Consider the following 13,193-nt stretch of genomic DNA (forward strand, 5'->3'; position numbering starts at 1 on the left):
TGGGAACCCATAATTCATTCACACCTGGTGTTTGTAAGCTACATTTGTAGCCACAGCTGCCCTGGGGTAGACTGACGGAAGCAAAGCTGGCAGTGTGCGCTTACGGCCCCTATGGTCACCACCTATCATTCATTCTTCATATAGGCTCCAGCAAACCCCCCGCGATCCCAAAAGGGAAAAGTGGTAGAAAATGGATGGATAGATGGAAAAAAATTTAATTGTCAGCATTATATTGAAAATTTATTTTTAATTAAGCACTAATGTACAGTGGAATCTCGATTTATGAACGCCTATGTTTGTGCCGTTTTAGGTTTACCAACGATTACATTACGCCAAATATGGCCGTTTACTAACCATGTCTCGGCGTACGAATGCTTCATTCATTCATTTTGCATGCCCCTGGAAGCAAGTGGGGGCTGCCATTTTGATGACATCACTTTCTGTACACACGGGCATGGCCATTTAAATGAGGCGGGACCTCTACATCACATCCTATTTACGTCCTGTACAGACAGATGAGGCCATTTGAAAGAGTTTTGACGTGAGCGGCACTTCTGAATTATTTCCACACTTGTCGTACCATGCGCTGGTCAGAGCTGTGTCAGCCTGTCTTAGAGATCACTTTGCGTGAATAGAAACACTTTAAAATGTGTCCAAACTCTCATAGTCTCACTGTATAACTTCAGGTTGCTAGACAACCACTGTAAGTTAGCGTTTTAGCTAGTTAGTCTGCCGGTTGAGGCACCTTGATTTTGAAAACTCAATTGGCAAAGGGGGATTTTTTTTGCAGCAAGTCTTTAATTGTGATGAGACCTACATTTTTGTTTTTTACATCAGACCTTTATTACAGCGAAGGAGAAGGCACTACTGGGACACAAGCTGATGAAGGAACGTCTCATACTGCTATAGGTGACTCTGTGAAACCACTTATCCTTTATCACTGCAAAACTTCCAGTGTGTTTATTAGTGCTACAAATTTTGGCCAACACAAGGTAAAAGGATTTTCCTTTTTTTGTTCTATATTTTAACAACATGGTGATTAACGTTTTGGAGCACGCTAACAAGACTTTTGTGTGGATGAATGTGGTTGGCATCTAAGCTTGCTATAATGTTGTTGTGTTTGGAAAAAAAATAAAGACTTGAGCCCTTGTATATCAAACCCCTTATGTTGATTTGATATACAGTATATATCAGGGGTCGGCAACCTTTACCACTCAAAAAGCCATTATGACCCGTTTCACAAAATAAAGAAAAATATGGGAGCCACAAAACTCTTTTGAAATTTAAAATGAAATAACACAGCGTACAAAGTTGTTATTTTTGCTTTGTGCTATGTATAAACCAGGGGTCTCAAACACGCGGCCTGCACCTTATTATGAAAATGTAACATTAGTGCGGCCCGCAAGTTTAATTTGAATGCCGCTTGACAACATCACATTTGCCAACCATCCCAATTTTTCCGGGAGACTGCTGAGTTTCAGAGCAATCATTCTCTCGACTGTCCCCTGGTTTTCACCCAAACAACAATAATAAGGGCGTGCTATGATGACATTGCGTTTAGCGCCCTCTACAACCATAACAAACAGCTAACCAGCCCATTCACATGTTGTATGAGACTTTTGCAGACACACATAAGCGACTGCTAGGCATACTTGCTCAACAGCCATACAGGTTACACTGAGGGTTGTGATATAAACAACTTTAGCACTCTTACTAATATTCGCCACACTGTGAACCCACACCAAACAAGAATGACAAACACTTTATGGGAGAACATCCGCACTGTAACACAACAGGACAAATACCCAGAATCCCAGGCATCCCTAATTTATCCGGGCTACAATATACACCCCCGCTACCACCAAACCCTGCCCCCCCAACCCCGCCCACCACAACCGACGCATGTAGGGGGGCAGGGGGGTGTATAATGTAGCCCGGAGGAGTTAGGGATGCATGGGATTCAGGTATTTGTTCTGTTGTGTTTATGTTGTGTTACAGTGCGGAAGTTCTCCCAAAATGTGTTCATCATTCTTGTTTGGTGTGGGTTCACAGTTTGGCGCATATTAGTAAGTGTTAAAGTTGTTTATATCACAACCCTCATTGTAACCTGTATGGCTTTTGAACAAGTATGCCTTGCAGTCGCTTACGCGTCGAGTCAGCAGCCGCACACTCGATGTGGCCGGCCGGCACTCAGATAGCATTGTACTAAAGCGGACGCGAAGACATGGTCGATAGGACGTTTAAGGCATTGCCATCACGGCACGCCCTCAATATTTATTGCTGTCCGGGTGAAAATCTGAGAATGTTATCCTGGGGAGATTTCTGGGAGAGGCATTGAAATCCGGAAAACCTCCCGGAAAAATGGGGGGGTCGGCAAGTATGCAGTGGAGTCGCATCAGAGTGATCCAAGAGCCGCGGGTTGCCGAACCCTGGTATATATCAATATATATATATATGTATATGCATATACATATACAGTATAAAAAAATACATATACAATATATATGAACATTATAGTGTATTTAAAGTGTGCAGTTTTTTTTTTTTACTAAAATAGGGACTTTGGTCAAGGCTAGAACAATTTTTTCATGTTTACATTGATTCTTGTGGGAAACACTGCTTCACTATACAAACTGTTTGGTTTACAAACCAAGTACGTTCGTAAATCGAGGTTCCACTGGAATGTATAAAAATAATAATAAAATAATAATAATGCAAGTATCCCTTTCACATGCAATAAACTGATATCGCATTAATTTTTGCAAACATTGTAAGTGGAATCTCAATAACTTTTATTTATCCTAAATAAGTAAATGATAAAATTCAAACAGAGTCTCAATTTATGTTAGCAAAAAATGCACAGCAATAAATATCAACATCTTGAAGTGACGTTTTTTGGTTTTTATGTTATTGCCACCACTTTCCAACAAATTGGGCACACTTATTTGTTTGTTCGTGTTCATGGGTTCATCTTGCTCACTTGTTTGAAACCGGATTATTCCCATTTGGTTTTGCAATCATCTTTCTCCTCCTAATTTTTGTTACTTTGCATTGCTTCTCACTAACGACCAGCGAGGCTGTAACCGTGCATTCTGTGTGTGTAAACCAGCAGTTCCGCCTCCGCCTCCACACTCCAAGACGAATATGGTGGATGACTGACTACTGTATTCATTTCGTCCATTTAATTCTGCTATTTAAAAAAACACACTCAGGTGCTGAGAGCGAGTCACAGAGATTTGAACCCTCTTGCACCGTGTTTGATGAAGAAAACAAACACACATGGACATAGCAATTTATCGATGATGGCAAAGCAATTGAGTAATTTTTTTATTTATCGTTTAATTAAATGGTCGGCCCAGGCCTACTTGCAACAATAAAATAAGAATCACACTCTGTGAAAGCCTGTTTATTGCAATACAGAGTGAAGAAACAGAGAAACCCACAGTGCAGATTCTATTGTTCTCTAACCGCAAACCTGTTGGCTAATTCTCTTTGTGGTTAGGCTTGTCCTCAATTTCACCTCAACAATCCTCCGCTCCACACCTAAAACCGGTAAATATGTTTCCTAACAATGGCAGAAAGGATTCCTCCTACTTACTTGACAGTGGTGGAGATGCGTAGGTGTCTGATGCCAGGTGTCGGAAACTGGCGTGAGTTTAAGTACGAGATGTGCTGCATGACTTTGTCAAATGCATCAATATCGTCCCCTTCAACGGTCAGGGTGGACTGGTTGGGATTAAACTCCACCTGGAGAAGCCGTAAGTAAGATGTTAGGTCAGATTTCTGAGGCTCTCGGCCACCTGTAGCTGTACTATCCCAAGACAAATCTAAGAGAATCATTTCATTAGTCGGGTTGAGGTTGTTTTGCAAAATCCACATAGAAAATATTTAAAAGCACCACCGCACCTTGACAGAGGAAGCTACCTCCTCGGGCAGTTGCACATCCAGGCCCTCCTTGCAGGTGTACAAACAGTCAATAACCTTCTTGTTCTCCAGCTTGCCCGAGCGGATCATCAATCCTGCAAGGTTTCCACGGAAAAACTGGACCATACGTGCATTTCCGCCTATGTACGTTGAAGGGCCCAAACAGAGAGAGACACACACACAAGCACAGGGTAGTTTAGTGTTGTTTTGGCAAACATTTTTACATTTACCACTTTTTACCATTTGAGCATGCCGGCTCACTGTGTGGAGGCAGTCGGACTAAAATTCATGCACGTTAGGTAAAAACAAAAACAATGGAAGGTTTCATACATATTATGTTCATGCAGCATCTGCAGTTAACGGCACTGCTTGTTTACAATGAACCGCAATAGAGTGAGCAGAAACAAAAACACTTCAAGATGGATTTAAAATCAAAACATTAAACTTAATTATCCTTGAGTGTATCCATCCTGATGTATTTAATTGAACACTCCAGTGTGTTTATCTGCTGTCTTCAACCTTATCTGACATAAATAAGCTCCTGTTTCAAAAAGCAAAAAAACGTGCATACAGACGTACCTCAACTAAGAGTGCCCCGATTTAAGTGTTTTAAGACAAGAGCTGTCTTTTGGCTAATTGTTATTCTTCAAAACACAGGAAGAAAATTTGAGCTATATATTAGTTGGCGTAGCAAATGTTACAGTGAACCTTGTAAGATCTGACCAAAACATCTAGTCTTACTAGCTAGTATTAGCTTATAGGTAGAGATCGACATAACTTCGTTTTACAACCATAGGAAGGAAGAAAGTTTGTGTGAAGGACAGTGCTGAAGCGGCGTGGCTCGTTTGGTAGAGCTACACCGGTTCAATCCCCGCTTCCACCATCCTCGTTACTGCCATAGTGTCCTTGGGCAAGATACTTTACCCACTTGCTCCGAGTGCCACCCACAGTGGTTTAAAGTAACTTAAATAATGGGTTTCTCTATGTAAAGCGCTTTGAGTCATTAGAGAAAAGCGCCACATAAATATAATTCTCTTCACTGAGAAGACAACATGGATGATATTCACAAAATACACAAAATAAATAATCAAAAACAGAGCTTAGCAAAGCAATTTGAGCATATCACTGCTAGTCTGCACCACACTGAAATAGAATGAGTCTTAACGCCAGCCAAGAATGTTAAAATATCCAAACAGCAGATATTTATCCATGAAAATATGGAGAAGCTGCTAATGGTGTGTTTGACGGAAAAGTAGCTGCAAGGAGATACCGTAGAATTCCACTCTTCAAGTTAAATACTGTAAATTATTATTACATATGGTTACATTCTATTGTTTTGTTCTTATACAATATTTATTACCACAAAATTATTATAATTTAAAAAAAAGCATGTCAGGTGTTAAAATTGTGCAATTTTGGGGGCCAAGCACTAATTAAATTGATTTCCATTCATTTCAATGGCAGACTTGATATACATGTCCCTTGAGATAAAAGCTTTGTCACAAAACTAATTAAACTCGTAAGTTGAGGTACTACTGTATTTTATGTCTTGTGGAAAAAAATAATATTAGCCAGACAGCAATAACCAGATGACAACGTGCTTGAAGATGTAAAAACAACCGTGTCTGCATCTAGAATGTTTAGGACTCATTCTAGTCAAGGTGAATAATGAGGATGCAGTTAAGAGTGGTGGGACATGACGGACACATTGAAGTTTCTAAGAACGGAACGATTAGAGCAACCTGAGGAGGACTCAGAGACTGTCTCAGTGTCATTGTCATGTCCTGAGTTTTCTATAGAGGACAGAAACAAAGAGAGTAGGTAAAGACAGGGAGGAAGGTTAAGGATCTGCTGAGAGGGTTTCAATGTCTACCACTGGAGAATCTATTGGATCGTTATTACTTTGCAAACATTAAATTAAGATATCTGATAGTCTACCTTGCCAGCAAGCACCAATAGTGAGCTGAGTCTCAATCCTGGAGGCATGTAGTGGGTAGTCCTCCGTGACCAGGAAGGGTTCAAAAGTAGCGCCATCCACAAACAGCGTCACGGTGGGGAACTCCACATTTACTACATAGTGATGCCACTCCTTGTCACACACCTACAGAGAACAGAGTGGACATCACTGTTAAAAACATTAAAAAAAAACATTACCTCTCACCTGGTTTGGCAGCAGGGACTCACCTGGTCGAGTTTCCAGTGGAACTCAGCCGGTTTGTAGTTCTCTGCCTCTAAAGGATCTTGGCGGAGGAGGAGAATGAGCCTGCAGTTGTGCACGTAGAGGGAATAGTGGTGCCTGTTCATATCTGTATGGGGGAAAATATGAGCACATCATAATGAAGCTGTAGCATATTTGTTCAACAAATGATCAAAATCACCTCTTGTTAATTATACAACTTCAAACCAGAGACTGTACTGAATGGATGATGCTAAAAGAGATCACACGCAGTGCAGATGCTTCATGTTGAGCCCACAGTCGCTCTGATGTAATCCTCCTTCTTATATAAGCAGTGGGACTGAAGTTGATGAACCATGCACACATTTCTGAGACGTTACAGTCAATAAGAACTAGCAGTGTGTGTTAGCTTATACACAGTTAATATGAAGCAAAAAAAGATTAAAATGGAAATGTGGCAAAAAAAAAAAAAAAAAAGGAGAAAAGGAAAGGATAAAAGTGAAATTCCATGTGCGAGCACAAACGTGGACTTAAGAGGCAAAGAGGCTGCAATTTCCTGACACCAACACAGCAGAGAGAGGGATATTTGCTGAAATATTGGTTTGGGCAGTTTATGAACTCAACTGCAGAGGGACATTTATTAGGACTGATACAAATCGACAGTAAAAATACCTATTATAGTAACAGTACATGGTTGTTACTACAGTGATTACATTTATACTTTTAATTGTCACAAAAACATTTTTGTCATTATTGTTATTCTTTACAAACTCAGGAAATAAGTCCCTTGACACTAGAAGACTTTAAGGGCAGAAACCAAAATATTTAAATTAGAGCCGTTACAATTTTTTTCTTTTGTTTAGTTATTTTTGTACTATTGATTTTACTTTGCTCAAAATACAGCATGTAATACAAGGGAAATTTTCAATAATTGACATTGTTACACCACTATCGCTGCGCTTTTGTCTGATTCTAATTGTGATAGAAATCTAATTGATTCAAAGACTTTGAACATTTTACAGATCAGTAAGGTCGAATTCCCACCTAGTACCAACCTCATCATGTCCGTTGTGTCCTGAGCAAGACACTTCACCCTTGCTCCTCAAGGGTGCTGGTTAGCGCCTTGCATGGCAGCTCCCTCCATCAGTGTGTGAATGTGTGTGTGAATGGGTAAATGTGGAAGTAGTGTCAAAGCGCTTTGTGTACCTTGAAGGTATAAAAGCGCTATACAAGTACAACCCATTTATCATTTATTTATTTATTTACTGCCACTGTAACTACAGTGCTTGGTATTGGATTGGTACTAAATATACTGTGTTTAGTATATTTAACAGAAGTGTAGTTGGAACCATGTTGCAACAGAGCACAACCAGATATTATCAGTAAATTAGCAAGTAAATGAATAATAGTTTTGAGAAAACAATGCAACTGGGAATGATGCAATCGGCTACCACATATGTCTGCAGCCAAATAAGGAACCTTTGTAAACCCTTTTGAAATAGTTGTTTAATGATTTATATCAGGGGTGTCCAAACTGTTTGACTTGAGGGCCACATTTGGCAACACTAAATTGGCCCTAGTGTGTGAATGGCAGTGTGAATGTTGTCTGTCTACTTGTGTTAGACGTGTGATGAGGTGGCGACTTTTTTAGGGTGTACCCCGCCTACCGCCCGATTGCAGCTGAGATAGGCTCAAGCATCCCCCGCGACCCCGTAAGGGACAATGCGGGAGCTGCCATTCAAGGCCCTAACCATGACCCATCAGCAGCAATGCACATAATTACTTTTTATATAAAAATAATATATAAATAATATAATTGTATACGAAAGTTTGACTCCTACCTTGTTTTCTTCCGTGACTACCTCCTTAAAGTTTAATAATCAATTAGATATACCAAGCAGCTAAAATGCGTTGAAAATGCATTGATAATATGGAGAAAGTGTTTTGTATTTTTACAATCATGCATTGCAAGGGATTTAAATGGGTGTAATTTTGAATTCTGTGACACTTTTTAAACCATCCACAAAGTTCAGTGAACAGTTTGTGTTATGTGTTTTGACTTTATGTGTTTTTGCGCTATAAGTGAGAAAGGTTGTTTTGGATTGGGTCATATATAAAAGTGCAGTGCTGTGTACACTTCAATGTACTATTCATGGTCATTAACCTCAATTACTGACATTGTCCACAAGATGGTGGCAAACTTGCAGCAATTATACTGTGAGATACAAAAAAAACTATGTTGGAGGCACCCAATGGGTCAAATTCCTTGTATCCTTATGTAACCTATCCTTGTGACGTCTCGTGAGCCAAACTGAACACACCAGCGGGCCGCACTTATTTAAATTACTATATTGTGTTATACAGTATACCTTTATTTCCATGTAGATTTTGGGACATATTGCCCATCTCTAGTTGAGACCTAATTCGTCCTGGACGTAAGCATTCCTACGCCATTACCTGTCTTGTCAGAGTTGCAGAGGATGGTCTCCTTCTCATTGGCCCCTGGGCCATGTCTCATCCACACAGAGACAGTGAAGGGCTCTTTCAGGCTGGTGCTCACCAAGCCATCAGGAACCTTGACAGCCTGGGTGCCATTGAACTCAAACACCTGGTCGCTATCGTGGCCGTTGTCTGTGGGTAGTCCTACCGTCCAGTTGACAGAGCTGCTGGGTGCTGGCAGGAGCTCCACAGTACCAGAGCTCGCTCCTGAAAATTCAATTCAATTGGTATTTCAACAACAATCTTTACACGTTTTACAGCATTGTGACTCAGAAAAAAAGTTCCTTACCACACAGCTTGTGCAGAGACTTTTCAGAGTAGGTGTCACGGTCACAGCCCTTTCCAATATGATTGGTTTCTAGCTCAATAGTGGCTCTTATGGATGTGATTGGCTCATCACATGTCTCCAGGTGCATGCTGGGAAACAAAGCCAGGCTGCCTGTGCCAGGCTCATATTCAATCCTCTTATTGAAGCCTGAGGGCAAGAAATGAGGGCAGCAGTGTGACTAAGGTGTCCTTCAACAGCAGTGATAAGATGCCATGCACCACTCAATACTGGGTTTGTCAATAGCAATTATGCAAAAGGAAGCACTTCACAACATGGGGGGAAAATGTCCTTGAGCTGAGATTAAGCTTTCTGACAGTAGTCATCTTGGTAGGACAGGGTTTTCCACACATTAAATGCAACGGCAAAAGACAGGGTCAATACCTTGCCAGCTGGGTTTGCAGGTAGGCTTGACGCTGATCTTGACCAAAACATCCTCGGAGGCACGGTTCTTCCCACAGTCGTAAGCGGTCACAGTCAACTTATACATGTGCTCTTTACCGTAGCTCAGTTTCTCTGTGTTCTTGATTAAGCCTAGACAAAACAAGAGGAAACAAGTCAGAGTGCGATTTACTGTTTGTTTAAGCCTTGTGCACCCACAGGGCCCAGAACGGGCATTAAACGTGTTCCTTAAGGCAGTGGTTCTCAAATGGGGGTACGCGTACCCCTGGGGGTACTTGAAGGTATGCCAAGGGATACGTGAGATTTTTTTTAAATATTCTAAAAATAGCAACAATTCAAAAATCCTTTATAAATATATTTATTAAATAATACCTCAACAAAATATGAATGTAAGTTCATAAACTGTGAAAAGAAATGCAACAATGCAATATTCAGTGTTGACAGCTCGATTTTTTTGTGGACATGTTCCATAAATATTGATGTTAAAGATTTATTTTTTTGTGAATAAATGTTTAGAATTAAGTTCATGAATCCAAATGGATCTCTATTACAATCCCCAAAGAGGGCACTTTAAGTTGATGATGACTTCTAAATGTAGAAATACTTATTTGTAATTGAATCACTTGTTTATTTTTCAACCAGTTTTTACTTATTTTGATATATTTTTTTCCAAATAGTTCAAGAAAGACCACTACAAATGAGCAATATTTTGCACTGTTATACAATTGAATAAATCAGAAACTGATGACATAGTGCTGTATTTTACTTCTTTATCTCTTTCAACCAAAAATGCTTTGCTCTGATTAGGGGGTACTTAAATTTAAAAAAAATATTTTCATCACTGAAAAAATGTTGAGAACCACTGCCATAAAGGATATGATTGTTCAGTTTGAAGGTTAGCAGTCTAAAATCTTGCCAGGGAGTTTTTTTTTTTAAGTATAAAATTGCATTGTCATTTTGGTCGCAGTGTTGTTGGAATATGATATAAACAGTTAGTTCTTAGGCAAAACCTAAGAACTCTTTTGGCCCCATTGACTCCCATTATCACTGCTATTTTTTAACAGACAGTAATCATGGTATATTACAAGCCGCTTTTCACAAAAAACGAATTATTCTCATTTTTTGTTGATAAAAAAAAAAGAAAATATTATTTTTGGTGTAGTTGTGCCCCTTACCCCCCAAAAGTGTCAAAAAACCATTCGCATAATCCTCAGAGCTTTGACGAGAGTAAATGATTTTAACTGCCATTAAACTGCGGAAATGCAATGAAAATGATGTTGGGAAGTTATATATAACAAGTGGTAGAAAATGTATATATATATATATATATATATATATATATATATATATATATATATATATATATATATATATATATATATATATATATATATATATATATATATATATATATATATATATATATATATATATATATATATATCCATCCATCCATTTCCTGCCGCTTATTCCCTGTGGGGTCGCGGGGGGCGCTGGTGCCTATCTCAGCTACAATCGGGCGGAAGGCGGGGTACACCTAGACAAGTCATATATATATATATATATATATATATATATATATATATACCGTATTTTTCGGACTATAAGTCGCAGTTTTTTTCATAGTTTGGCCAGGGGTGCGACTTATACCCAGGAGCGACTTATGTGTGAAATTATTAATTATGTATATATATATATATATATATGTGTGTGTGTGTGTGTTTGTATATATATATATATATATATTTATATATATATATATATATATATATATATATATATATATATATATATTATATATATATATGTTTATAAATGTATAAATATATATATATATATATGTGTATGTGTGTTTGTATATATATATATTATATATATATGTATATAAATGTATAAATATATATATATATATATATGTGTGTGTGTGTGTGTGTTTGTATATATATATATATTATATATATATGTATATAAATGTATAAATATATATATATACATGTGTGTGTGTGTTTGTATATATATATTATATATATATGTATATAAATGTATAAATATATATATATATATATGTGTGTGTATATATATATACATATACATATGTGTGTATGTATATATGTGTGTATATATATATATATATATGTATGTATGTATATATATATATGTGTGTGTGAATATATATACATACATACACAAACACACACAAATATATATACATATATACACAAACACATATATATAATATATATATACATATATACACACAATATATATATATATACATATACACACACACACACACACACACACACACACATAATATATATATATATATATATATATATATATATATATATATATAAAACACTTGTGTGAATTCAAACTCTCATGAACTGTAAAATTATTTTTTGTGTACTTGTCTACTGTATCAAAATCAATAATGCCATGAATTAGACCTATTCAAAGCTGTAATTACACAACCTCAAAAATTCTACGCTGCAATTTATTTGATTGAATAATGCATCTTTAACATGTGGTTATAAGAAAACAGTTAATATTTTCGATAAAAACATAACATAACCAAAACTTAAAAAATGTATAACAACTTTATAAGAATAGATAGCTCTGTATTTGTTAAAAGAGTTCAAGAATTAAAAGAAAAAGTCATTGAAATGGATGGATGGATGGTCATTAACTTATTTCTGACTTATGACACATGAGCGGATACCTCTTGGATGATAAGGTTGCACAGAAATTAATCTCACAGCGGAAGTAAAACGGAATTACTCAACCCAATGAGTCTTCTCTAAGTGTACAAGGATGGTAATTTTTTGAAAATGTACCATGTTTTTGGAACACATTTAAATACTGTGCATTTTCTCTTATGACTCAATACAGTCAGTCAGCTTTATTGAGATGAAGAGAGAAGAAAGAAAGATGTGGTGAATTCTAAATGACCTGTCCAGCAGCACCATTGATCGCACAAATCAATGGAGGCACGTGTAATGCAAATTGTCTCTCTAATCCCAAAAGGTGCTATAAAGAGGTTGATTGGTGCATGTGTGGGTGTTGTTGGGGGTGGGAGGGCATACCATCTTTGTCAATGGTGAAGGGCACATCTGGGCTGACAATCTCGTAGTTGCAGATCTGACTGAACTGAAAAGAGCAGTCAGCGTCCACGGCCTCCACCTTCAGGATGCTGTCATATTTCTTTCCCTCGATGACGGTGGCTTTGTAAGACTTCTCTTTGAATACTGGTGAATACTCGTTGAGGTCGTTCACCTGGATGTGGACAGTAGCCCTGATAAAAAGAAACAGCAGTTAGTTGACCAGTGCTGCAGTGCATAAAGGTAAGCAGTATTTCCAATACTTGTATTGATTGTACAAGTAATAACTGTTTTTGTTAAAGATTTCGCAAAGGGATAAAGCTTCACTTCCAGGTGATATATTTGCTAACATTTCCTGGCAATCATGTTCCACAAAACATTGACTATGTTATTTATTTTAAAAGAATAGTTTGAGGCTGTAATAATTCATGGCTGAGGCCATGAATTTATTAACATGGACCCCGACTTAAACAAGTTGAAAAACTTATGCGGGTGTTACCATTTAGTGGTCAATTGTACGGAATATGTACTGTACTGTGCAATCTACTAATAAAAGTATCAATCAATCAATCAATCAATCAATCAATCAATTAATCAATCAGGCTTGAGCAACAGGCTTTGTTGTTTGTTAGCACGTGCACCGCGGCGCAAAAGCACAAATACACAAAGAGCAGCAAGTTTAAAAAGATCGCAATACCATTGTTTGTAAACCTGTCAATGTGCTGGTCCATTGCACGTTAGCATTAAGGTAGCACCATGTAGCACC

At 37.8% G+C, this 13,193-nt stretch overlaps 1 protein-coding gene across 4 annotated transcripts in view; it reads right to left on the reverse strand.

Moving 5' to 3' along the window:
- Window positions 1–13,193, reverse strand: part of clstn1 (calsyntenin 1) — a 65,937-nt gene that overhangs the window by 11,784 nt on the left and 40,960 nt on the right. For 2 of the 4 annotated variants that reach the window (XM_061903934.1, XM_061903933.1), the window contains 9 exons: window positions 12,413–12,621; window positions 9,309–9,458; window positions 8,889–9,074; window positions 8,558–8,806; window positions 6,109–6,230; window positions 5,863–6,025; window positions 5,667–5,717; window positions 3,907–4,064; window positions 3,599–3,747 (listed from right to left, as the gene is read on the reverse strand). In XM_061903934.1, coding sequence (XP_061759918.1) covers window positions 3,599–3,747; window positions 3,907–4,064; window positions 5,667–5,717; window positions 5,863–6,025; window positions 6,109–6,230; window positions 8,558–8,806; window positions 8,889–9,074; window positions 9,309–9,458; window positions 12,413–12,621 — 1,437 coding nt within the window. The remainder of the gene's footprint in view (window positions 1–3,598; window positions 3,748–3,906; window positions 4,065–5,666; window positions 5,718–5,862; window positions 6,026–6,108; window positions 6,231–8,557; window positions 8,807–8,888; window positions 9,075–9,308; window positions 9,459–12,412; window positions 12,622–13,193) is intronic. The other 2 variants (XM_061903935.1, XM_061903936.1) reach the window with 1 other exon arrangement.

Source organism: Nerophis ophidion, linkage group LG06, assembly GCF_033978795.1.
Source record: "Nerophis ophidion isolate RoL-2023_Sa linkage group LG06, RoL_Noph_v1.0, whole genome shotgun sequence".
NCBI classification, from domain to species: Eukaryota; Metazoa; Chordata; class Actinopteri; order Syngnathiformes; family Syngnathidae; genus Nerophis; species Nerophis ophidion.